Source organism: Ambystoma mexicanum, chromosome 4p, assembly GCF_040938575.1.
Source record: "Ambystoma mexicanum isolate Mex_15411 chromosome 4p, UKY_AmexF1_1, whole genome shotgun sequence".
In the NCBI taxonomy this organism is placed as follows: domain Eukaryota; kingdom Metazoa; phylum Chordata; class Amphibia; order Caudata; family Ambystomatidae; genus Ambystoma; species Ambystoma mexicanum.
The window spans coordinates 670,033,377-670,060,940 of record NC_090927.1 but is presented as its reverse complement, the minus strand read 5'-3'; the positions used below and the strand labels follow the sequence as shown (position 1 = coordinate 670,060,940).

The 27,564-nt window shown below is 48.0% G+C and overlaps 1 protein-coding gene across 7 annotated transcripts in view; it reads right to left on the bottom strand.

Moving 5' to 3' along the window:
- The window catches only part of FAM135A (family with sequence similarity 135 member A), a 1,883,908-nt gene that overhangs the window by 1,126,925 nt on the left and 729,419 nt on the right, over window positions 1-27,564 (bottom strand). For 6 of the 7 annotated variants that reach the window (XM_069606210.1, XM_069606209.1, XM_069606208.1 and 3 more), the window contains one exon: window positions 3,553-3,726. The exons of the other annotated variant lie outside the window; for it this stretch is intronic. In XM_069606210.1, coding sequence (XP_069462311.1) covers window positions 3,553-3,726 — 174 coding nt within the window. The remainder of the gene's footprint in view (window positions 1-3,552; window positions 3,727-27,564) is intronic. 7 annotated transcript variants of the gene reach the window in all.

The window sequence follows — 27,564 nt, the reverse complement described above, 5'->3', positions numbered from 1 at the left end:
GGGGATACCGCGTCTCACCCATCGGTGTCCCACATCAATTCCCCGAGGACCTGCCATCCAGGTGATCCTCCCTCACGGGTCTACCCCCAGGAACTGGATCCAATAGCGATGGCCGTGTCCTGGTCACCTGGATGACAGCCCCCCCCCCGGGGACTAGTCTGGGAGACACCTTCATGTTTTTCACAGTATGCATTAGTGTGTCTTATTTGTGCCCAGAGTAAATCCTTTCATCCGCTAGGGACTGCATATTTTAGACCATTGGAAGTTGCTCCTCCATCCTCAACCATAAGATATTCTTTCTGTGGTGTATAATTATGAACTCTCGTTTGCGGGTTGCACAATGACCATATCTACTCTAGACCTTTAAGGAGTTGGATTTTACAGTTGATAGGTTTGCACATTGTGGTGATTTTTCTCTTGCATGGGTTGTGAAATCCTTTACAGTCCAGGTTAACAATACTTCTCTGAATTTGGAGGCTGTATGTTAAGGGTTGTTAGTTCAATGAGCCCTATCTTACTTTTGGTCATTCAGTAAAGTCATTATTACAAGTCACGTTAGATAGAAATTAAAATATAAGGTGTGTGGTTGTCATGTTTCTAATAAATACCTGAAGTTCTTTGTACCCACAAAGGGGTTATTTGCAAGCGATAGAGGTCCTGGGCACTGCACTATTTTTACTTTCTTCACTGTTCATGCAGTGTTTTTATATATAGATTGATGACAAAAAAAGGGGCTCTGGAGCAGCAGTGTTCACCAGCTCTAGAGCACCTGGGTTAACATTGTGGCCAGGGAATTCAGGGACTTTTTTTTAAACAAGGTGCAGCATTGAGTTTTGAAGCGATGGGTGGGATCTTCGGTGAATCCTTGGCACTGGCTCTTCAGAATTGGATGTCTTCTCATCTTTTCATCATGTCTGCTGTTTTTTTTGCTACTGCTTCATTTCAAGGTTGATGGCTATATGTACTTCCAAACCATCATGGGTACCTTTCCTCCCGTCAGGTCACTGCTGGGCAGTTTAAAAGGGGTCACCAGCAATAACGAATCGGAGTTGGAGCTCTTCTTGTTTGTCATTTTCAAGGTTGATACACTGTTGGTCTTCGATTGGTCTTGCTGTAAAGACTTCGAAACTGGATCAGACAGTTGTCTGTTTTCTGGAGGTTTCTTCCGATTGGTTTTCCTCCAGCCGCGTGTCTCAAGCCCAAGTCACTCCAGTTACTGTTGTATTCTGCCCAGATAACGAGCAGCACCATCACAGAAGGGTTGTTCGGTCCTAGACACCAATACAAAATAGGACCGGTTTGGTCCCTTAGTCATGACATGCACTGGTTGTTTCTGTTACCTCACCTGGCTCCCACAGGGGCGTCGGTCGGACCCGGACAGCTGCGGTCTCCACCCACGTGATGCGTAGTGCAGCGATGACTGACTGGATCTGCCCTCCTAATCTTGTCTGCTTAACCCGTAGAAATATTCTCCTGCAAGTGGAGAGATGGATTTAGCCACTTGTGGATTCAAGTGATGGCACCCCCACAGTCCTCCCCAACTAATCACCTCCGAAATACCCTCACAGCAATCACCTTATATTCTTGAAAGATGAGCTCTCCATCCTGCGTGGATTCGCAGGGGCGCGTCGATTACAGTTACTTCACTGGTTTAAAGGGTCGGGAGAGTTCCGGAGAGTATTGACTCTGAGGTTCCTGGTGAGGACCAGTAAGTATTAAGTTCATAGAGTTCAATATGTCCGATGTTCACTCTTGTGCCCCCCTTCCTTTCTTGTCTTGCAGCTGGCTTGTGAAAAGATGCTTTTGTGGCAGCTGGTGGTGCTCAGGTAAGAGTCTGCATTACCCGGCGCTGTCCGGTAAATGTTGCACGTGAAAAATGTGTTGTTTTGTCTCTCTTTACAGATGCGGCACGTGAAAATATGGAGAGTCACAAAAGGATGCCTCCGGTGGTAAATCAGGTAAGTCTATGGTGGTAAGAATTATATTTGTTGGTTCCCTCGGCTCACCTTGTGGTTTTCTCTTGTCTCCTAGGTGCCGAAGTTCGGCGAAGAAATGATGGAGGCAGCGCCGACCCGAAGGATGCTGTGAAGACTGGTGAGTATGGCGCGGCGCTGCAGCTGGAGGTGCGGCGCGTGCAGGAATGATGTTCTTTACAGGTCTGGAGACGAGATGGATCCAGAATCAGGTGTGGAATAGAAATAAGTTTGTTTTCTAACCGTGTCCCTTTCTTTCCTCTTTGTTTTAGGAGCTCCGGATTCGAGGTGGGCGTGGCAGAAGACTGGATGCAGGCTGCAGGCACGGTGAGTGTTACGCTGCTGGATGCAGAATAACGCGAAGCGTGTGTTGCTGGTCGGGCGTGGTTTAAATAGCCTCAAAAGTAGTCCCAGGTAAGAAGTCCCTAGAACCACACCAGAGTAAAAAATAGTCCCTGTAGAAAAATAGCCCCTTTCAGGCTTCATGTTGGATTGGAGTCATTTGCAGCATGGTCTGCCTGAGGTAAGTAATGACTATGAGCCTGGCGCCTTAGGCGCCAGGACTGAACCCAGATAGCCCCTAGCCGGGGCTGCTGAGGTTTTACTAAATGTCTAGATGCCTGCTCCCGGGGCTGATGGGCTTGGTCCGGATGCCTGGGGGTAGGCATCATGACAGTTTCTCGTGCTCTAGTCCAAAGTACCATGCTACTACAAGATTGGATGCTCTGGTCTGTGGGTAAGCAGAGGTTTTCTCTAAATACGAATAACACCACTTGCCTCAACTAGGTATTGACTTCTCCCAGCAAGCTAACTATGCAGCTCATATGATTTATGCGGGATGCCAAACATTATCACATCATTCTTTGCTATTCTGCCCATGCATCAACTTATCAGGGGTTTCCTAGAGTCCCCTTGGATTCGTTTTGATTTTTCTTTTCACACATTTTACATTAAATTGCCCAATATGATTTTATGTTCCTTATGGAGCTAGTGCAGGCCACAGTGCTATGATGAATACAATCTCGATATTCTCTCCATATGGGTCATTAGTTTCATCATTACATATGCCACACCCATCTGTCCGGATTGAAAACAACATCACTTCCTTTATCTGATATTAAACTCTAAACTCCATTTAATGCAATCTAGAGGTAAACCATTCTCTCTCCTCTACCAATTACTAAGGGATAGGCTCCAGCTGTGTTCTACACAGCACAGGCTAGCCCAACGAAAGAGTTAAATATATTATTAGTCTGGGTATCCAGAAGTGCGAACACTACATCCTGCCAACTAAGCACACAGTATACTCACCAAGTCTAAAAATGGCATCCGTTTTCATAGGTTCCCTTCTGTCAGGGCCTCTAGAGGCTGTATACAAGCTTTATTTCACAATACAGCAAGCGGGTTCTCAAGACACAAACCAAGACAAATTTAAAATGTTAATGATTTAAAACATCAGCCATAAAAAAAAAATGCTCCCTAAAAGATATGTGCCCCTTTAACTTCTTTCAATAACATACACATTCCTATATAACAAACATGCCAAAGTGATCATCTGGAAATCTTGACATCAATTTACCTTATTAATGGCTGGTGCAGCGCTACCAAGGAAGCATGAACTGTAACTGATATGACGGAGAGGTGAAAGTAATCAAACATAACATTGACATGGTGATGAAGGCCTCCGCTAAGACTGCAGTGTAACTTTAACGTTCTGCTACTAATTAGTTGCAAGGCAGTGAGGTCATCGGGTCTGAAAGAAAGAATATAACCGTCATCAGTGACAACAAAGCAAATCAACAGTCCATTTAAAAATGAATACGTTCTCGTTTGAAAAAGTTTGAAACACCAAAGTTGGAAATAAAATCTAGAAAATGTAAGTGTGAAAATGCACCATTTTCTATGTACACTGCATTGCTATGCCTTTTGCAAATATTCTTTTCTTCATGCATTTCATCTACTGTTTGAAGTGTTTTTCATGATTCCCCATGATCTCCGTCTTGTCCTGCCTCCTATCCTTTAACTGATGATTGCTTACCCTGTAGTCTTGCATTTTCTATTATTATAAAAGGGGGAGAGGGACACCCGCCGTTACACGTGATGACCCTTCCTCCCCATTCCCCGAAATCGTGCATTGGCGTGCCTATTTTTGGAATGATTGCCCAAACGCAGTTTTCCCCTACAACCACCTGACCTCTTTCTAGTGAGTACTTTTACTGGTTACTTTTGTTCTGAACATTTGTTCAAACGTTTTCTCACTTTTCGTTTCAAACATTTGGTTTTTCAAACCAATCTTTTTTTTTTTTAAATACGTTTTATTGGTTTGACATCAAATGTGACAAGGACCGAGCACACATTGTGGATGCACTACAATACTATCATGGTATGACAAACGAAATATGCATAAGACAGACAAAAAAACTTTTTTTAAATTTTAATTTCACTTTCCACACCCCACCCCCTACCCCTCCCCCTCCCTTTCTCTCACCCGCTCCCCCAACTCATCTAGAGGAAGATTGATATAGCATGAAGTATTGACTAAAAAGGTCCACTTTTAACACTTACATATCCTACGTATCCACCACATGCTAATAAAACCAGGTCCCGGATCAGTCACATTCTCATAGCCCCCAGTTGAAAAAGAAGTGGGTGATGTGCATAAAGACGTGGCAAAATCTTGATGCGTCCAGCTCCGAGCTCCGAACTGGCACGTGCTAAAGTGCGTCTAGCAAGGACTCTCGGTAAGTTGCATAGTGTTCTATGAAGGGGAACCATATCAGGTCAATGTGCTTTCGTGAATCCTGAAGGGCAACTGGGAGACTCTCCATCTCATAAATGGAGTGTGCTTGAGTAATCCATTCTTTTCTTGAAGGCAAGACCGCACACTTCCATTTGATCATTAGACATACCCTGGCTGGCAAGAAAGGGTTACGAGGCATGTGCGATAGCAATGTGTACGAGTCTTCACCATCTGATCCAATGCCAAATAGTACCAATAATGGAGAGAGCATCCTGGAGATCCCATCTACTGCTTGAATCCACCCTAACACTTTGCTCCAATAAGTCTGGCCATGCACACAGTTCTACCATTGGTGCCAGTAATCGCACACTTCCCTGCATCCCCTCCAACAATACAGGGAGGTCCCCGGGTACATTTTGGAGAGCCTCTGAGATGTGTAGTGCCATCTCAACAACAATTTTACATTATGCATTTTGTATTGCATGGAGATTGATGATCCCCATACTCCTCTATGAATGGCCTGCCATACATTTGGAGAGTCGTGAAGTGCAAAGTCTGTGTCCCATTTGGTTTCAGAAGTTGGATGAGTTAGGTGGCCCGTAGGTAGGAGTGCACTATATAGGTCGGCGATCAGACCCCTCGAACCTCGGTTCATTGCTAGGACTGCGGTAACGGGGCGATGTAAAGAATCGCCCCATAGAGGGTCATGGATGGTACTCTTTAGTTGCAAGTAAAGTAACAGAGTAATCGAGATGCTGTGAAGCGCGTGTTCTAGCTCCTCTTTTGAGAGCTACGTTCCCTTCTTCCACATTTGCCCGTCTCTAACTAATCCCTCTTCCTATAACGGTTGGAAACGAGAGACTTCACTAAGATGATCGCGTATTGGGGGGGACCAAATACAGCTTAATGGGGAGGGCCACATTGGTATTCCCTTCATGGATTGTGAGGGGTGCCACATAGCCCATTGCATGGTCAGAACTGGGTGTTCCCAGGCCCTGCGGGGCATAGAGGTGCGTGGAACCCACAACCAGTCATGCAATGTAACTGGGGCGAAGAGCGTATTTTTAGGGGGACCCACTGCTTTTCTGGGTTTTCCCAGATGTGGTCAGATAGAATTCTAAGTTGGGCGGCTCTATAATATTCAGAGAAGTCGGGGAACCCTCTGCCTCCCTTGTCTTTTGGTATGATTAGAGTCTTGGATGGAATGCTGGGCTTAGAGTGTGCCCATAAAAAGGCTAACAGTGTTCGCTTGATTTCTACTAAAACATTTCCGGGACGACGACCGGCAGGGACAGGAAGAGGAAACTAGGGAGGAAGTTCATTTTTATGGACGCAAACCTTGCTGCCCAGGATAGTGATAGTTTAGACCATCTCTTCATTTCGGACGTTCCACAGGGGCACAAAGTTTGCTTGAAACAGGTTGCCTAGAGTCGTTGTGATGTCTACCCCTAGATATCTAATCATTTCTGTTTGAACTTGACAGCCCCATCTCGCTGTGAGCTGAGGTGGAAGGGCAGTGGTCGGGTGAAGGAATAATGCAATTGTTTTATTTAAATTAGCTTGGAATCTCCTGCATGGTTTTAAAGAGGGCGGGGACAGATTACAACGGGCGTGTAAGGTATGTCAGGATGTCGTCTGCGAACATCGCCAATTTATATTCCTTCCCTCCCCTTGTCATGCCGTGAATTTGGGTATTTGACCGCACTTTCTGTGCAAAAGGCTCGATAACCAGGGAATACAATATGGGGGACAGGGGGCAGTCCTGTCGTGTGCCTCGGGTGAAGGCAAAGGAGTCAGAGGCGATGCCATTAACAAGGACCTTTGCTGACGCCTTGCGGTACAATGCACTTGCACCCCTAGCCCATAACTCACCCAGGAAAGGCCATTCGACGGTGTCAAATGCCTTTTCGGCGTCGATGGACATCAGAATGGGGAATTCTTCCTCCTTGTCAGGTTGAGCCATAAGATCTAGGGTTTTCCGTACATTGCCCCGCCCGCCCCTTGCCTGCCTTTTATGTAGCCAACTTGCTCAGTGTGGACCTGTTGGGGGAGAACCTGAGCCAGACGGGAGACTAAAATACTGGCATAGAGTTTGGCGTCCACGTTTATGAGAGAAATTTGGCGATAAGATGCACACTCTGAGGAGTCTTTAACCTCTTTAGGAATCACAACTATTCTTGACTCAGCAAATGACGCAGTGGCCTGACCCGACTAATATTGAATTGAAGAGTTTGGTTAATTGAGGGGTAAGGGCACTGCAGTTTGCTTTGTAAAAAGCTGGGGTGAGCCCATCATGCCCAGGAGCTGAGCCAGCTTTAAGATGGGAGATGGCATATTTAACCACTTCAGTCGATATTGGGGCGTTGAGTACGTTTAAATTATCCTGTGCTGTTGGGGGTCGGGGCAGACTCAATAAGTACTCTTCGATTTCTGACTCAGAGGCCTGTTTTTCGGCTGAATATAAGCTAGTGTAAAATCTCGAGAAACGATTTGTTATATCCCTGGGGTTGTTCAGGATTAGGCCTTGCTCGCTTCCAATTTTGTATATTGCTCTATCTGCACTTTCTTTCTGTAAGCGGATGGCCAGCATGGTGTGCGCTTGATCACCTCTCTCGTAACATTTTTGTTTCAATAGTCTCAGTTGCGTTAGAGCCCTTTTCTGCCATATATCGTTTAACTCCTCCCAAAGCGTTTTAACATGGTTCTAAATTGGATTTGCCCCAGCTATCTGAGCACGGAGTCTACGCATTTGATACGCAATCCCGGTTTTCAATTATTTTTCCCTTTTCAATTGGATTTTCTTCCTGTGCGCCCCCTCTGATATCAGGACCCCTCGTAATGTGCCTTTCCCTGCCTCCCATATCGTGTTTTGTGAAAGGTCCTCAGTATCATTTAAGTCAAACAAGTTTTTAATCGCTTCTGTGAATTAATCTTCAAACAATGGGTCTCTGCAGAGATAGTCGTTGCATACCCATCTCTGTTCTGTGCTATGAGGTGGGCCTAGATCCAGGTCTAACATGCAGAGTTTGTGGTCCGACCATGCCACTATCTCTATGGAGGCATCAAGCACTAGGTGTTCACTTACGTTTGATGTGGGGGAGAGTAAAAGGTGAAGGCCCTACTTTCCGGGTGTGTTGCCCTCCAGGAGTCTATGATATGGTGTTCCCTTAGCTGGCTCAGGAATCTGTCCCCTTGTGTGGCATTTGGCGGTTGGGCTTTCATCCCGGCCGGGGTGTGCTATCATTTCGAGGTCTCCTCCACAGACCAGTTTGCCTTCCCTTCAGGCCTCTAAGAAGTTGAGCAAGGATTCACTAAACTGCGATTGGTTTTTGTTTTGGGGCATAGGCTGAACATAAGGTGACAGTATGTGACCACAGTGTGCCCTTGAGGGCCACATATCTACCCAGTTTGTGTCTGTAGACATGCTGTATTTGGAGGCCCGTAGACCTCCTGTACAGGATGCCAACTCCCCCTTTCTTTGCAGTCCCCGATGCCCAAATAAAGTGTCCGATGTCCCTGCAAAGTATCCTGCGCTCATCCCCCTGAGTGTACTTAGTTTCTTGAACAAACAGTATATCCTTTTTCAACAGTTTGAATTGCCGTGCCAGCATCAAGCGTTTGTGGGGTGAATTGAGGCCCTTAACGTTGAGGGACCCAATCGTTATTTTGTCTAGTGAGGCCATTTCGTAATTCATGTCATTGCCGTGTCATCTTGCTAAAAGAGAGCATTTGGGGTCGTATGATAAATATACAGGTGACTAGTAGCTGGACTCGTGGTAGACTAAAAAGTGAGCAGCGTGGTGCTAATATGTGGAGTTGAAACTTTACTTCCTCATGGTGCGAGTTACCCAACCCTCTCCTCCCCTGTGGAAAAAACCTTATCAGGCATTTTCCGATAATAGAGACTCCCTCAAAATTGAATAGAAGGGCCCCACTTCAGAGAGACCTCTCCAGGCAAACATGTTAACTAACTTACACCTCAAAAACTTTACGGTAAAGAACATCATGCAGTGACCTCTCATAACTAACTTCCGCCATCTCAGAGATCCAGAACAATCCACTTGGCGCGTCATGTGACCCATAGCCAACCTCTCACTCAGTCCGATCACCAGCGAGAATCTCCTCACTGATTGAAGCGAGTGCCCCCCAGTAATGTTATACTCTTGCTGGCTTTCCAGGGTACAAGAAATCTATGGCACGCAATTTTTTCAGGTGGTGTTGAGCCTCTTGCATTTCCACTTTTTCCTGGGGCTCGACCCAACTTGGGGGACATCGGGAAGCTTTTCTGCAGCAGGCCCGCAATTTTTCTGGATGCTTCCCCATCAGAATGCATCGTGGTGCTTGCTTGTATGCGTTCTAGGGCTCTTTTGGCTTCATCTTTTAAGGTCATCCTGAAACATTCTCCATCTTACTCAAAGCTTAGTGAAAAGGGGTGGTTCCACCGATACCGGATCCCTCGTTCTTGTAGCCACGCTGTTAGGGTGCGACAACCCCTCCTCAAATTTAGTGTGGTGGCGGAAAGATCCTGAAATAGTTTGACACTTGATCCCTCACAGTCTATAGGTTCCTGGTTTCTTGCTCTCTGGAGTATCTCCGGTCTCTGTTTATAGTAGTGGCACTTCACCAGGACGAACCGCAGGCCTTTCGGAGGGCACCTGGCTCTGTGTACCCCATCAAACTCCAAGTTGGGGTGAGTGGAGGCTTCAAAGAGGGAGGTGGTTAGCGTTTTTACTTTGTTATCCAGGCTTGCTGGTGTCTCTCCCCGTTTCTCTGTAAGGCCCATGATGCAAATGGTGCCTTTTCTGGTTCTCCAAGTCATCGAGATTGAGAAGCAGGTCACGCTCCTTTTGCTCCAAATCTTGGAACCTGGCCTTGTATGGCATTGCCGTTATATTAGCGGACTGTTGGTTGTGTTCCGCGGCCTCTATTCGGTCTTCCATCTCGTCTGTAGATCTGTGACTGTATGGCAGGCTATTTTTGATGGAACGAATTTCCCCCAGCAGTAGGTGGATGTCCGATTTAGTGGCACTATCGCGATCATTCACCGGGATTTCTGTGGAACTTTGGGCCTCTTGTTCCATGGCTTCGGGCGTGTGGCTGAACATACGCAGCCTGCTGAGGGTGCGCGGATCCAGGATCACCCGGTGCAGGGGGGAACCAGCATTGATCCTTAGTTAGCTTCTTTGTTGAAGACGGTGGTACTCAGGGATGGGGGCTGCCTGGTTGCCTATGAGTATATTGCACAGTGTCCTGCAGCTCGATCTGGTGTGGAGTGTTGCTCTTGGAACTCCACTAACTGGGGAACCCCCGCTCGGCACGACACTGTAGTTGCCTCCCATTGTTTCTTAGCAATTCTCTTCCCCTTTTTAGGATTCTTGTGTTTGCATGGTTTGTAATTCTGTGTTCGGGTTCACTCGTGCCGTTCCCGATAGGCCCTTATTCTTGTGATAAAGGATGTTTAGGTCGAAGTCGCCTTGCCGTAATGGGGCCCAGGGTGATGATCCCAGGCAGCCCTTGTGCTTCGCTAAGGTCTGGTAGTGAGTGCTGAGTTCCCTTATGATTTCTTGGTGCCACTTGTGGCTGTGAAATCACTGGTTCCCTGTGCTCAGGGAGTCCATGCAATCTATATCCCTGGGGTGCAGTTTAATTGTGCTGTTCTCCTGCACTGCCGAGCTCGCAGGGTACAGTAGCGTTGTTGCTTTCCTTGTGATTCTTACCAGGGGGGAGCAGATTGCTACCGCATTTTTGCTCAATCAGCAAGCGGAAGGTAAAAGACTGCTGCATGTGCTGGAAACCGCCTGTTGCTGGTCCCTCTATAAGGGATGCCGACGTAAGGACGTCCCTCTTGTCTGGGTGTCTAGGTAGGTGGATGTGGGGGGACTCCTGCTATTACGGCCTGTGCGAGATGAACGCTCACGCTGCGCTGAGGGCACCACTTGAAGCGCCGGCCTTATTCTGCGACCCACCTCGGATTGAGCAGAGGCGCAAGCCCACTTATGAGTCAGGGGTGCGCGAGTTCAGCACAGTGCATCGGGCCGCTGCTGTTGAAGGGTGTAGCCGGCCGCTCTCAGCTCAATTGTTTATGAAAAGGGGCAGCGCCGTGTATTGTCGTGGACCGTAGCTGGAGGGGCCCTACAAGGCGACCGCCCAGTGCGCCCCGGGACCCAGCGCGCGCTCTCCCAGGGGTGGCCACAGAGCCGCGCTCGCTCCAAACGGTGCCCGCTCTCCCCGTTCTTGCTGGCCTCTTACCGGGTTTGCTGCTCGAATCGGGCGAAGTGTTCACCCCTTCCAGTGGGCTCAGGGTGTGTGCTAGAGACACGCTTCACTGTCCTACCTATTCTGGCCAGTGACTGCCATTGCAGACATGCCGCAGCTCAGTGACAGGTTCCTCCGCCGGTTTTGTTCCCCTTGTTTGGGGTTGTGGTTTCGCTCGACACTTCGTCATGATGTGCCCAGGATCCTCCAAAGCAATAACGCGATATTTTTATGGCATATATACTGCCACTACTTATCTTTAGCAGGTGAAATTCCCCGTAATCTCGTGCCTGAAGAGGGAGACGAAGTTTCAGGCAGCCATTTCGTCTGCCCCCCTGGCGGTCTCCCAAACAATTCTTTTTAACTCTTCTTTTCAAATTTACCACCATGCACCGTTATGAGAATTGGGCGAGGTAGGATAAGGGATAATCGAGATTCAATGTTCCTCTATCTGTGCATCCCAGAAAGGGTTCAGGGACATCTTTTTTTTTTTAAACTCTATTGATTTTCAACACACAACAAACAAACAACTATAACAAACATCATTCTACAACTGGCACTTTGTGTTGGGATCCACACTCCATCTTCTGTCACTCTGCGCGTCGGCTTGGCTCTCTCTCTGACTGGCCGTCATGGTCAGTGTTGATCATCTCTGGCTCTCGCTTTCGGCCCTTTGTAGCATGTCCACAGCCCCCTCAGAGTTCCCTCGCTCACCTTGACCCCGGGGATTCAATCCTCCTCCGGCCTGCTAAGGCCTGTCGTGTCTTGTCCTTCCGTGCAGTGAAACAAGCCCTGTACGAGAGAGTTCCATGCAAGTAGTTTGGCCCCACTCTCCCCCTCTCCTCTCTGCGTCGATCTGGTCCACACTGATGTTTCCGCTATTGTCCATTTTCTCAGGTCTGCCCACCACCTTTCTGCTGATGGCCATGTGCTCAAGTTCCATGCCATCGCTATGCGGTGCATGGTCCCAAATGTTGAGTATCACTGGGCAGGACGAGTACATATCCATCATATCCGCCTGTTCCTCCGCACAGCGTGGGCAGGTTCTTGTTTTTGTCCCATGTTCGAAATTCTCTTAGGTGTAAGCTACGCTCTATGCGTGAGGTACAGCTGCATTTGCTTGAATCTCACATTTCTGGAGACTTTTTTCCTATACTGAAGTGTCCTGCTCCACTCCCCATCAGTGAAGGTCTTTTGGAGTTCCTCCTCCTATCTGGCTCTTGCTAGCAATGCCTTTTCCTTATTGCTACGCAGGAGCTGTTCAGAGAGTCTGTATATCGTGTGACCTTCCTCCGACACATCGTACCACACGTCCAGTGCTCCCTCGCTGTCTCCTTCTCCCGGCAATGTCCTCCACCTCTTCTTGATCCTTTGTACCATTCCATTGTACAATAGGAATTGTCCGCTGTGTACTCCTTGTTCATCTGGTTCTGAAAATCCACCCACTGCCCTTCTATCCATAAGTCTCCAGTCTGTGCCACTCCCTTGTCTTCCCACTGCGTACGGTAGATGGTCAGGGATGCCTCGTGGGTGTCGATTAGCCGTGTGAGGGGGATTTGTCCCGAGCCCAGCTGGACTATCATCGGGAGTGGTTTAGCTAGAGCCTTGTCCAGCCATGGGAATTTCCTCATGTAATAATGACGTATTGCTGGCTGAAAGAGCAGTGCATCTATAGATGTATCGTCCCCCAACCATTTCACAACGAACTGGAGTTGTCCCACCAGGTAGTAGCATTAAACGTCTGGTAGCTTGATTCCCCCCCCATTCGTAATCCCTCTGTAGTGTGTTCAGCGCGATCCTGTTCCTCCCCCCGCCCCATAAGAACTCTCTCTCGCCAGTGTGTGTACCCGTCTGAAGAAGGTCCTGGGAATGTTATATGGGATGTTAATGAAGTAATACAGTAGGCGGGGGAAGGACCGTCATCTTTAATAGGGCTGCTCTCCCTGTCTTCCCCAGTGGGAGTGTCTTCCAGAACTTCATGGCTATTTCTATTTTGGCTATGGCCGCCTGTGTATTAGCCTTGTGCGTTCCTGCGACGCTGTAGTGTATGTCCACTCCCAAGTAACGGAAAGTGGTTGGTGTCCATGTGAGTCCTAGGTTCGGTAACTGGTCCGGAGCAACCCCCCTCAAGCCCGCCAGGGGGAAGAGCGAGGATTTCTCCCTGTTGATCATGTTTCCCCGACAGTCTGGCAAATTCCCTCAGTGCTTCTAGCAGGTCTGGCATGTTTTCCCTTGGGTTCCCCACATAAAGGAGTATATTGTCAGCATATATCAAAATTAAATCTACTACCCAGTCTATTTCTATTCCCGTGTTCCCGTACTGTGCCCTAAGGAAAACGGCAAACTGCTCCAGAGCCAGTATATAAAGCATCAGGGATAGTGGGCATCCCTGCTTCATGCCCCAGCCAATCCACCACCCCTCTGAAATGTGCCTACCCGTTTTCACCCTAGCACTGGGGTAACTGTAAAGAAGCCGGATCCAGCGGAGGAGCCCCTCCCCTATCCCAAAATGGGCGAGAGCCCCCAGAAGCCAGTTCCAGTTCACTGAATCGAATGCCTTGATGGCGTCTAGCGACGCCACTGCGCGGTCCCCCTGTTCCCCGTTCATGCTCTCAATGACGTGTTGGAGTCCGCTCAGATTCCATGTTGTGTTCCTCCCAGGTACTTATCCAGTTTGGTCTGGGTGGACCAGCGTAGATATGATCCCCGAGGCGGTTCCCTAGGGCTGAAGTGAGGATTTTGGAGTCCTGATTAATTAGGGAAGATCGGTCAATAGGATCCGCACTCAAGGGGCAGCTTCTCCGGTTTCAATATGGGTATGATGGCCGAGTCAGATAGGCTCCGTGGCAACCTTCCCTCCTCATATGCCTCCTGAAACGTCTCTAGCAACCGTGGGGCCAGGGTTTCTTGGTATTTCTTATAGAATTCCCCAGGCAGCCCATCCGGTCTCAGGGATTTGCCTGTAGGGAGGCCGGCTATCACTGGTTAGCTCATCAAGCGTGTGAGGGGTACATCCAATAATCGCGCTTGCTCCTCCCATAACCTTGGGAGAGAAATCCCCCCGAAAGCATCCGCTATATCTTCTGCCTCTGCTTCCTGTTTTCTGGAGTACAGTTCTTCATAGAACCGCGAGAACACCCTGTTAATCCCATCCTGTGTCCTCAGCTCCTCACCTTGTTCATCCCTGATTGCGGTGATTGGTTTATGCCTGTTCTCTTGTTTAGTAAACCAGACTAGGAGCCTGCCTGGCTTGTCCTCTTCCGCGTGTAGTCTCTGTACGTACCTCCCATAGTCTAATCTGATCAGTTTCTCCCAGATTGCAGATCAATCTCCCAGTAATTGAGGGTAAAGTGGTGGTTAAACCTGATACTAATCCACTCATGTTAACAATCCTACCTAAATATTGAAGATTTGTCAAAAAGAAAGTAGTGAGAGGTCATGAAAGTTGTGTCAGGATCCGCTACTGAAAAAATGTGGTCCTCTAATGAGAACACTGTACGTGACTACTGGGTTGCATAATGCACTTCACCGTTTAGGAGACACAAACGACACTATGTCCCACTGACCACACGAAGAAGATTTTCCTGAATAATGACTATGTTGGGAGATCTAACCTTCATGGAGGAAAACCTGTGGCACAAGTACCCATAAAGGTGTATCCCCCAGAAAGGCTTTCAACATTGTCAGATAAAGATACTGTTCAACCGCTTGAGCTTCCCATACCAAGAGATGCACATGCGGTAAAGACTTCTACAATCAATGGTGGAATCGCAATAAGTTCCTTCTGATGAGGTTGCATGCCCTCCCACACATCCCTCACTTGCGTGGTTACTCACTGCGCATGCTCCCCCTCTAGGCCACTTGCCCTCCATTGCACACTGTGATCGCACGGCCCCCTTGTTTAACTTGAATTGCATGGCTCGCTTGCCCCTTGGGTTTCACCCCTGCCTGTGCATTCCTCGATCACGTGGCTCCCTCTCTATCCCCGATGGTGTGCACACACTCACCTCCTAGGCTGCGTGTTCTCCTGCGCATCCCTTGATCGTGCGGTTCCCTCAATATACTTGATCGGTTGCGCCTGCTCCCTCCCTAGGCTGCGCGTACTCCCGGGATCATGTGGTTCCCTCGCTTCTTGATGGCATGCGCTCATTCTCCTCCTTGGCTGCGTCCCCCCGTGCACCTTGTGATTGCGCGGTTCTGTTATTTTCCTTGAAGTCGCTTGGCTCGCATGCCCATTGTTGCATGTACGGCCACACATTCCTCAGTCACATGGCTCCCATGCTTTCCCTGATCGCGTGCACTCACTCGCTTCACTCATTCGCTTTCTATGCTGCATGCACTCCCGCGCATCATCGATTATGTGGTTCTCTCGTTTCCTCGATCGCAGGCGCTCTCGCCCCTAGGGCTGCATGCATTCCAGCGCATCCCTTGATGGCGTGCGCTCCCTTGCAATCCTACACTGGCCGCACGTCCTTGCTCCCCTGCGAGCCCTTCCCCCTCGCCTTCCCTTGCTCTGTCCCTCCTCCCAGCCATTTCTCTTTCCTTTTGTGCATTGCTCTGTTTTCTGTTGTGCTCTTCCTTCCTCTAGGGTTCCTTCATTGACTGCTGTGTTTTCGATGCCCTGTTATCTTGATTGTTGTTTACATCATACTGCCCTGTGTTCTGTTGTGCTCTTTTCTTCTTCTAGGTTTCCTTCTTTATCTCTCTCGACTTGCTCTCCTGATTACTATTCACATTGTATTGCCTGCATTCTTGTTGTTCTCACTCTTTCCTTTAGGTCCCCTCATTTGGTTGTTCTTTAACTGGAGTCTACTTCTTATCCATGATGCATACTTCTTTCTTCTAGGTTCCTTTGATCGTCTGCTCTGTTCATTTGGTTTTGTCACCGATTGCTGTGTCCACTCCTCCATCTAGGTCTCACGTGAAATTGTCTATTATTTCCTCTGAGTTGTCATTGTCTGTCTGCTTGCTCCCCTTCTCCTTGTGTCCCAACCCTAGTGTCTCCTCCCCCTTACTCTCCACACCACCTTTCCCCCACCCTCTCGCATCTTCTATGGTGCTCTCTGTCTCACCTATCTTCTCAAACTGCTTTTCTATTCAATATCTTGTCCTTCTCACTAAAACTGGGAGGAAGAAGTTAAAAAGGGATATCCTGGTCTCCAAACCAGGCCTCCCAATCGCTGATACCTACACCAGTGCTTCCTCCAGACATACCCTCACCAATATCCTCTTTGTCGTTGCCCCTCCAGGCCTAAGGACCCCCCATATGGTCTCTGTGCTCTCTCCTTTTTCTTCCTTACCCATTAATGGTGGCACCCAGTGGGAGGCCCTCCTCACCACCTTCCGCTCCTCCAAAACCATCATAAATGTTTATCTAGATGGCACCGTCTTGGTCCAAGGCCCTCAGGCCAACCTCCTCCGGCGCCTTATCAACTTCCTTTCTTCTCCTGCCGTCCCTTCTTTCCCTTCTTTGGCTCCTCTGCCTCCTACATTCTCCGGCACCCTCTACTGCTTCCCTTGCCTCCCTCTTTCGCCACCTCTCTGGCATCCTCCTCCTTGGCTACCTTGCCCTCTCTCCTTCTCTGCCCATCCATGGCTCACCCCACCACAGAAGTCTTTAAAAGATGGCAACCTGCTCCACATTGCCACAACTCTCGTTCAGCTGCCAAACACTTCTCTGACATCTGCCGTCTCCTTGAAGAACTCAACTTGGATGTTCTCAGTCTGACCAAGACGTGGTTCATGGCCAGATCTGTCACAAGTTTTGACACTCTCCTCCATGATGGCTACAAGATCCAATCCGCGCCCAGTCGGGGGTGTAGCCTTGCTCTTATTGGGGGAGAGAGTGAGTCTCTCTCTCTCTCTCTCTCTCTTCCTCTCCTCTCCTCTCCTCTCTCACCCCCCCCCCGCCTAGCCAGGTAACCTCCTTCCTCTCAGAGTGGGCAGACCTCGACTCCACCCTTCTTGCCTCTTCCTCTCAAAATCTCCTTCTCGGAGATCTCAACATCTTCCTGGATGCTTCCTGCCTTCCTCTGGACTCTTTCGCAACCTCTGCGACTCGCTCTCTCTATTCACCCCTCTGGGCTGACTCACTCTACAGGGCATATCTTGGATGCGCTGATCTCCTCAGGCCTCCCCCTCTATAACCCGCTCCCCACTCCTCTTTCCAGGAGTGATCACTTTCTCCTTTCTTCTCATCTCTCTCTACCCATCAGGCCAAGCCTACTCCAGCTCTGCCACCCACCTTCTCGGTCATCCGACCCATGAAGTGTGTGTCAGTTGAGGCTTTCGCCGCCACTTTCTCTCCTCCTTCTACACCTTTGGCTGACTCGCATCCTGACAGAGCCCTTTTTAACCTTCACTGCTCGATCTCTGACACTCTTGATGTACTTGCCCCTGTCATGAGGATCCGCCTGAAGCCCAAATCCAAGTGCAACTCTTTGTACGACTCTGACCTCATCACCCTAAACACAAATGTAGGGTGGCTAAGAGGAAGTGGAGGGCAACAGGTACACCCTCTGACAAAATGGCCTGCCGTCTTCTCCAAAGGCAATGCAGATTCTCTGTCCTTGCTAAGAGGAGAGCACACATCCAAGCATGCATCTCTGCGGCATCTAACAACTCAGCCGAACTCTTTAAAATCTGCAAGGAGCTGGCCAATCCTGCTGCAGTATACTTCTCCTGTCCCCTCCCAGGCCCTCTGCACAGCCCTGGCTTCTCATTTTATCACTAAAGCTGAGAACACCCTGTACACCCTCTGCTCCTCTCCATCCTCCTCCTCTCCTGGCCCTCCTACGGCCGCCTCTCCTTCTTCCTTCTCCTTTTCTTTGTTCAACCCTGACGATGTTTCTAGACAAGTCCTATATATGAAAGTCTTGTCAAAACAGGTTCTTCCCTGTTCTTCCAAAACCATCAAGGACCACATTGACACCCTCGCTCCAGCCTTGGCTGATTTCTGCAATCACTCTTTCACCACTGGAACCTTCCCCTCCCCTCTGAAGCACTCCCTTCAGCCAACCATCGCCCGATATCCACTACTCCTTTCCTGGGAAAACTCCTGGAGAATCTGGCCATCTCTCAGCTTAACCTTCACACCACATCTGTTGTCTCCATGACCATCAGTCTGGCTTCAGGGCTGCCAGAAGCATGGAAACTGCTCTCCTGAACATTCATGAAAACCTGCTCTTAAATGTCAATTCTAACATTCCTTCTGTCCTCATTCTCCTCCATCTTTCCTTTGCTTTTGATACGTTCAACCATGCCATCCTGCTCTACCGGCTCTGTGATTACCTGGGTATCACTGAAGAGGCCCTGGCCTGGCTGATCTCTTTTCTCACTGATCGACCCTCCCAGGTCCAAATGGGGTCCTTCCTCACCTCTATCGCTTTCACTACCTGTGGTGTTCCCCAGGGGTCTAATCTTTCTCCCTGGCTGTTCAATTATTACATGCCACCTCTTGCCCACCGCATAGCTGCCCTCTGTTCCAAATTCCAGTGCTATTCGGATGACACTCGGCTCTCCTTTAGGATCCCCTCAGCCGCCTCTACTCCTCTCATTCCGGATTGTCTTTCTGCAATTCAGAAGTGGTGTCCCGCCAATGATCTCTGCCTTAATGCCAGTAAGACTGAGATCCTTCTCATCGGAAAACACCATCTTCCTCCTTTCCTCTCACTCTCTGGCCACCCAACCTGGGCCTTCATCCTTCTCCTACCTATGAGGCTAGGAACTTCTGGGTCATCTTCGACTCCACACTCTCCTTCTCTCCTCACATCTCCGACGTCTCTAAGAAGTCAAACTACCAGCTGCACCTCTTGAGACGTATTCTTCCCTTCCTCAATTTCCCCCAGAAGCACACTGTCTCCAGGGCTCTGGTTCTCTCTAGGCTGGACTACTGCAACATCCTCTTTCTAAATCTATCTGCCTCTACTCTCCATCCTCTACAAATCATCCAGTGAGCCCATAAGCCTACGGGTACCCCGGTGCGTGGTAGAAATTAAATAAGGTTAAGTAAAAGAATAGGACTGCAAGACTTGTTCGTGCCCTCAAGCCTAGGGATCATATCTCTCCAGCTCTGAAATCCCTTCACTGGCTCCAGTGGTGGCAAGGATCAAGTTCAAAACCCTTTGCATTGTCCACAAGGCTTTTTGGGGCCTAGGACCACACTACCTCCAACGCTCTCTTCCTAAATATCTGCCTTCCCGAGCTCTCCACTCCTCCACCTCCAACTAGCCGAGGGGCAGTTGTTTTTCCAAGCAAAGAGTTGGGGGCAGATCTCTTTCTTCGGCTGGGGCCTCCCTCTCAAACAGCCTCCCTGCCTCTTGAGCAGAACCATCTATGGTTCCGGAAGCAACTCAAGACCTTTCTCTTTGCTTCTGCCTTCTTTCTTCCTCTCCCTTGCCGATAACCTGCCTGTTGCATGCACTGGTTACCTGGTCACCCTTTGAATTCAGGGCCAGGCCCCTGCTTGTCCAGCTGCAATCCTGCACTGCCTCATGGCTCCCTTGCACTTGTGGTCTGTATTTGTAACCCTACAGTCCCTCCCTTGCACTTATTTACCAACTGCACTTATGAGTACCCGCACTTGCCACCCATTGGCTGCACTTTTTTTTCTCCTTTGTCCCGCACTTCTCCAGCCTCACCCTACCCTCAGCACTTCTCCCCTCCCCCTTCTCTGCTTTTGTGTGATCTGAATGACACAATGCATACTAAGATTGCCGTTTCCCCCTCCTTTTTGTTTCCCCCCCTTGTTTTATCGCACCTAGAAACACTTGCGTTATAAATGCCATATCAGATCATGAGAGCAAGAACTGGGAGGATTTAGAAAGTGTTCTTAAGTAGGGACGCATTGGTTTGATTCAAAAAGGTATTTTAAATTCCACACTTTCCCAAAACTGATTAGTGAAAAAAGATCAAAGAAGAAAATAAGACAATTAAAGCAGTACAATTCCATGCCAATCATTTAACAAATCAAAGCAAAATTATTGTGAAAACAATTAAATGTGTTAAAAGAATCAAGACAAATTGAAAAAAGCATATTTGTGAATGGTGATCACACAAGCTCCTTGTACCAGATATTGAAAATGGGTCAATAGGTAAAGGCAAGCAGTTAGTCATAAACCACACAGGAGCAAAGTCTTGGTAACTGTTCCAGGACAAAGGAAAGGTTTGAACTTTTACTAATGGATAACATTGGCCAATCGCAGATAAATAGAAAAATTGATCCAGATGATCCAAAAAGGTTTGCATTTGCCATCTGTGTTTTCTTGGCCTTCAGGATTTAAAGAACAGAGTTTTATGTGTTTAGAAGTATGATTAACATTGAAGGTTGTTAAGAGGGTTATTTTAGAGGGATGGGTTTACAAGCTGAGCTGCCTAGTTAAAAGGAATCCGGGCCTGCATTGGCAATCAATGTAGGGTAGCCAAGTGTTTTTTGAAGGAGGTACCTGGGCAAACTAAATACGGTCCTTGAAATAGAGGACCCAAAGCTGCTGTTACTTTGAGTATGGGGGGAATCCTCTCTTTAATTTTTTTTAAACACGTTTTGTTTTGTAAATTACCGAAACATACAAACATCTCAACAAAGGGCAAACGATCAACAAAAGCACAGAAAGGTACATTACCAAGTCCACAGAACATCCACCACAGGGATCATGTAAAGAAACAAAGAAAAGGACTTCCACGACCACCACAAAATAGCAGCAGTCCAAAAATGGATCCCCCCCAACCCTATCCATCCCGCCCACTTCCTCTCCCATTTCCCAGGACAGCCTCTTGCATTACCTATTCGATCCGCTGCAACCCCCCCCTCCCAACTGCGCCGCAATAGTCTGCTTCATCAGTCTAACTCCCGTAGACAAACAGTTTCTCAAACCTAGTGAATCCCGATTCCCCCCAAACTCCCAAAAGCAGCAATCGTGGGTCCCCCAGTATGCCCAGTCAGGTCACAGAACGCATTCTGTCTAGACAGTTCTGTCAGAAGCAGCGAACCCCTGGGCACTCCCATAGAATGTGGAAAAATATCCCTTCCGTCCCCCTACACCTTAGACATGTAGCGTGATCCATCCGCCCCCATTTGTGTAGGGCAGTACGACACTAGTAGACCTGATGCAAAATTTTGAGCTGAATCAGTCTTATACGTGCCAAGATACCGATCTCCCTGGGGAGAGGATAGCCTCCACACAATCTCCAGGTTGCATCGGGCCAAGGTCCCTCTCCCACCGCACCCTGAGATTTACCAATTACTTTGTGGCAAAGACGGTAAGGACCTGATAGAGTGTGAAGATGACCTCGCTTTGTATGCACTCTGGGAGAAGATTCGCCCCTATGGGGGAGCAAGACGGGACCTCTCTGAATGACCAACTGAGCGAATGCAAGAGCGAATGCAAAAGCTGCACGTAGTGCTATGCTTCAGTCTTTAGTAGCCTGAATTCCTTGCATAACTTTGGAAAGGGAATCATCGCCCCATCTTTCACCACATGCCCTACCCATTTCACTGCACTCTCTCCCAGGCACAAGCCTGCCCATTTTACCCAATTCCGGGAGCTGGGCATTATTCCATAGTGGCTGTATCAGGGTAGCCTTGTTCTCCCAAACCACACAGCGATGAGAATCCTTCCATATCTGCCTAGTATGTTACATCATAGGTGGAAGCAGATTCATCTTTTGTCTGCAGTAGAGAACCTGGGAAGAGGGCATCCCTGCCATCCAACCTCGACTCATTCCCAACATGCGGGAGTGACACCGCCCTGTGGAGCCTGTCGTTTACAACTGCCAATTGGGCAGCCCAGTAGTAGCTATGCAAATTCGGGAGCCCAACCCCTCCTTCCCATAACGAGCGCTGCAGCATGAGCAGAGCAATATGAGGCTGCCCACCCCCCATAAAAGCATCCGAAGTGACGCATCCATCTTGTCAAATTCTACCTTGGGAATCAGTAATGGGGCATTCTGCAGGATATACATATACTGAGGCAGGGCTACCATCATCAACAGAGCCGCTTTGCCAAGCAGTGTTAATTGGAGGTACTTCCAGTGCGTGCCATCCTGCAAAAACCTCTCAGTGATGGGGTGCAGATTGAGACACGCATACTCCCGAAGATCCGGGCCCACCCACACCCTTAAGTATTTTAAACCTGCTACTGAGACTCGGTATGGACAGTTCTGGGGAAGGGCATCTCCTGCCCCTTGAAGGGGGAAAACATTGACTTGTCCTAATTGACTCTCAGCCCGCTAGCCCCTTGAAATTCCCACAAAGTCTGAGTAACCCTAGCACAGGCCTCCCGCAGCTTACTGAGGTACACCAAGAGATCGTCCGCAGAGAACAAGACATTATCCTCCCCCCATGCTTCCAACAAAAGCCTGATTAGGTCCGGTCTGTTCTCAAGCGGATGGCCAGAGGATCCATCGCTAGCGTGATTAGAAGAGGAGACAGAGGTCAGTCCTGCCTAGTACCCCTCTCCAAAGGAAAAGGCGGGAAGTTACCCAATTAACCCTCACCTGCGCAGCAGGTGAAGTATACAGCAATCGCACCCATTCCATAAAGCCGTCCACAAACCCCATGCGAGAGAGGACCTCCCACAAGAAACTGCACTCCACCGAGTGAAAAGCCTTCTCCAGGTTCACTGAGAGAAGTGCCAACAGATCCCCCACTTTATGTGCCTCGGATATGGCCATTTTCATTTCCCCTCCACCCATAGTTACAGGTTTTACACATGCATGTGTCCGTTTTCTTTTGGCCTACATATCCTAATTGTTCCGAATATGTTTTTTTAATGTTGGGAGCCAACTCTTGTAAATCAGTAATATTAGCTCCTTCGCCCCCAACATCAGGAGCACCACGCCAGTTTTTTTGTGTCTGAAATCGCAGCCCACTGCTGTGCTAGGGCTAATATGTGAATAGCAACAGTACATAGATCACCTTTAGCCAGTGGACCATAAGGAACATAGAAGAACCTGTACAACAGACACAGATATTGGTCTGGACACACTATCCACCACCATGCAGCACATTTAGGGTACCTTTATTGCATCAACCCAGCTTCTTTTTTCTCCCCCCCAACCGCTCTTGCACGCATACACAGCACCATTGTGCACACTTATTGAGAATGATCACTATGGCAGAGGCCAATACATTGAGCTTCACAGAAGCAGACATTTTGGAAATTATTAGAGGACCACCTCATTTCAATCCCACAGGCACTGATCAACCCCTTACTCTGCAATCTACAGGGGAAGAACTACTTAAAGAAAAAATGCTTGCGCACAGAAGTGCATGGACACAATCTGCGGGAGTAGCTTAAAGCCAATATTATACCAGCGGGACTAGGGGTTAAAAATGAACCCGCCCTTTTTCTTGATGATATGGAATATCGAAAAGGATTTAGCCAGATAGCAACTAAGTGCAGCAGAGACCTAATGGTCCAAACAATCACCACAGCACTAAGGATAGGTCATAAAATACTGAAAGAACTAGATAAACAAGAATAGGATTTTCTGTGCAATACAGTCATCACTAACACCCGAGACAAACTTAATTAAATTAATTCTCAATTTGCGCAATTTACGACCACGCTTAACCAAAAAATGAAAAAAAACGTACAAAAGACACCAAAGATTTAAAAATAGAAATTACGTATCCATATCTAATGGAGAACTATTATGACAATAAGCAAGATGACACGGGAGGGGAAACCAGCAAAGACCGAACACCAGGCACAGATGGGTGACCTTTAGTGACACCTCAAGTGCTGAATCAGGAGACAAAGATCCAAGACAATACTATACTGGATCATATGAACAAATAAGAGGAAGAAGGTGGCCTTTTAAGGCCACGGGACCCCAGAGATTTCTGGTGTCCCGAAAACTTCAGTTACAACAGATACCCTCAAGGACCCAGACAGCAACAGCCACGTAGACGCCAACAGAAGAGGAGATGGATGTACAACTGACCCTCCCAGTGTTCAATTTTACATCCACAGAACTTACCCAGAATGAGCTATCACTCCTCAGCAAGGGCATGTCATTTGTTCCTACTGCCAATACAGGTTGGTACCAACTAGAATTAGAAATGCGCAGATTCTTCAGAAGTCTCAGATTAAAAATATTTTTTCAGAATCGACAAGATGAGGAATCCCTTGAAGACACCGGCCAGAGACCCAAATGGATCTTTACACCACAAGATAATCAAATCCCCAAGGAAATCCTGGCCTTTGAAAAATGTGTTCTACAGGAAATCCTCAAATTACAGAAACAGAAAACTTCTGCACGCAAAAAACATGACTAATGAAGAAAGGGCAGCCCTCACATCTCTGCGGGCCAACAGCAAGATCATAATGAAACCTGCAGACAAAGGAGGTGGCATAGTAGTCCTAGAAAATGATCGGTATCATAAAATGGTAACCAACCTACTCGATGACAAAACTAACTACAAGAAACTTACCAAAGACCCCACTGGGGAGATCAGGCAGATTCTGTCTGAAATAACAAGTATCAGACTCAATCAATGGATAACAAAGCAGGAGCATGCTTTCCTCAATACCTGTGAAGGAAGACCACCCACCATGTATGTCATTCCCAAAATACACAAGAGCCTCACTAACCCACGAGGCAGACCCATCTATGGATGCGGCTCCATTTTGGAACCGATGGGCAAATTCCTGGACTACTTCTTCAAAACACTCAGCCAACTGACAGAAACGTATTTGAGAGATACCATTGATGCCATTAAATGCTATGATGGTACCACCATCGAGCAACCCACTGACCTATTGGTCACCATGGATATTCAAGCATTATACACAAGCATACCACAACAGGAGGCCATAGAATGCCTCAGGGAAAACTCAACACTCAAGACATCCAAAACAGAGTCCCCACGGACTTCCCGATTGCTTTATTCACCATAGCTGTCAAAAGGAACTTCTTCGTGTTTGACAAAAGCTTCTATCTACAAACCAGAGGCACAGCCATGGGTGCAGCCTTTGCACCCAGTTTGGCCATTATGTACATGGCACAGTTCGAAAGACAACATTTTATGACTCCAACCAATCAGTTTCACAAAAAAATACATGAATGGAAGCAGTACATTGATGATGTGATCTTCATCTGGCACGGAACCCCTGAACACCTTAAGGAGTTCCTTCAATGGCTCAACACTAGGAATCCTAATATCCAGCTCACCATGTATTGTATTTGTTTATTTATATAGCGCTCTTTCCCCACTTGTGTGGCCTCAATGTGCTTTTTTCTTGGTTGGAACGCCCTTGGTGACTATGGTCGGTGTAGTGGGAAATTCTAGGGAGTTTATCTTAGGAGATGCATGTGTGCATGTTCCCGTTCTAAGACTTGGGTGGCTGGAGAGGCTCGACTAAGTAGCCCCAAGGGAGGTCAGACACGTGGGTGGGTGCTGTTGAAGGTTTGAGATAGATTGCTATTGTTGAGTCTATGTGAGGCCATCAACTCAACTGGGTTCCTTTTGGGTGGTAGTCGCTGTATGCTAGTGGCAGAGGTGTTGAGGTATGTCTGGTGTTTCAGTCTGAATGGCTGTGTGTGATGCTAGACTGGATGTGCATAGCCGTAGCTGTATTCTATCGTACATGGATGCTTGGCCGTGCCTGCGGCCTATATCCACACTAGTGGTGTGAGATTATAACTACCATAAAGTGCAAAATTATTTGGCTGGGGCGATATTTGTCCAGGTCTAGAATTGAGAGTCCTATAGCAATGGGCCTCGGTTTCACAATGTAGCAGGTATTAGCATACATTAAACAAAGATGGAGGCTAAGCATAGATTTGAGAATCCTGTATAGTGGGAGAGAGGCCTAGGTTTCACAATACAGTAGGTTTCAGCATATAGTAAAAAAGATGGGGATACACCTGGATTTGAGAATCCTGTATAATGGGAGAGAGGCCTAAGTTTCAAATGCAGTAGGCTTCGTCCTACAATAAACAAAGAAGGCTGCTACACCTAGATTGGACAATCCTGTATGGTGGGAGAGAGGCCTAGGGTTCACAATGCCGTAGGTTTCAGCATATAGTACAGTGGGTTTCTGTAATATAACCGTCATCAATGGTTTGTTATACCTAAATTTGGAAATACATTTGTATTGGGAGATTGCTAGTATTAAGAATTTCCTGAGTGAGCGAGGCAGGTTAACAATCGCAGTGATTCCTTAGTGGTGGGCGTGTGCTACCATGGGCTAATTATCTCAATGTCGTGGTCTCTCATGTGGACCGGCGGGCAGGGGGCGCAGAGATAAAGTTGCGGGTGTGCCACAGTGAAAACTGCTGGCTTACCTGGAGTGCTTGTCGGCTGGGAGTGATGCTGTGAGTGGGTTGAAAGTCGTTCAGGTGTGCCACAACGAAAGCTGCTGGCTTACCTGGAGTGCTTGTTGGCTGGCAGTGTTGTTGAGCAATTGGAGGTGGTGTGTCGGGTGAAACAGTTGCGAGAGCTGCCGGCCCCTGTGTTGTGATGAATGCAGGGAAGTTTATTAGTGGTGTGTTCTTGGGGTGCAATGGATTAGAAGAGTATTGGGAAAAGCCAGGTTCTAAGGGCCTTCCTGAATTTCAGGTGGTTTTGAGTGTTGCAAATGTGTAGGGGTAGGGAATTCCAGATGATTGCCGCTTGGACAGAGAAGGAGGAACCGCCAAGCCTTGTGGAGCTGTGGGGTGGTATTACTAGGTGAAATGCTGTGTGAGATCTGAGGTTCATGGAAGGTTGGTAGGGGACAATTTTGGCTCAGAGGAATTCCGGGCTGGTGTTGTGGACTGCGCGGTGGGTGATACACATGGCCTTAAAGGTGGTACGTCGAGCAATAAGGAGCCAGTGTAGGACTCTCAGGGTAGGGCTGATATGTTCGCTGGCAGGAAGATTAATGAGCAGGCGTGCTGCTGCGTTTTGGATTCCTTGGAGTTTCCTTTGTTGGGATGCCGGGGCTCCTAGGTAGAGGCAGTTTGCGTAGTCAAGGTTGGACAGGATGATGGAGTTGATGGCTGAGAAACAGTGGTGATAGGTAAGGTAGGGGAAAATCTGCCTGAGAATCCGTAGGTGGAAGAAGCAGGTTTTGGATACGCTGGTGGTGTGTTGGGTGAGGGATAAATCTGTGTCCAATTCACATCCAGGATTTCTTACCACGTTAGAGGGTGCCAGTGTTTGTCCTAGTGGTTTGGGCTAGGGGATTGGTTGGGGGAGAAGCACTGTTTTCCCGCAGACTAGGATTTTGGTTTTCCCAGGGTTGAGGATGAGGTGGTTGGTTGTCATCCAGTGGTCAATGTCAGAGAGGCACGATGACAAGACCGGGCTGCCAGAACCTTTGGAATTTGGGATTTTGAGGATGATCTGGGCATCATCTGTGTAGTTGTAGCAGTGAAGGTTGTACAAGTAAATGATTGCGGGAATGGGTTGCATGTAGAAGTTTGATTGATTGTTTATTTGTATAGCGCCTATACACAAAGTGTTTCAAAGCGCTTGAAGGAGGGAGGGGTCATGGGAGAATACAAGTACATTCTTACAAGTCCTTGAAACAGTACAGAATGTGAAAAAAAAACGATCAAATCATAATAGATAGTACAAGTGCATGTAAACAATAAGGGAGAGTCGAG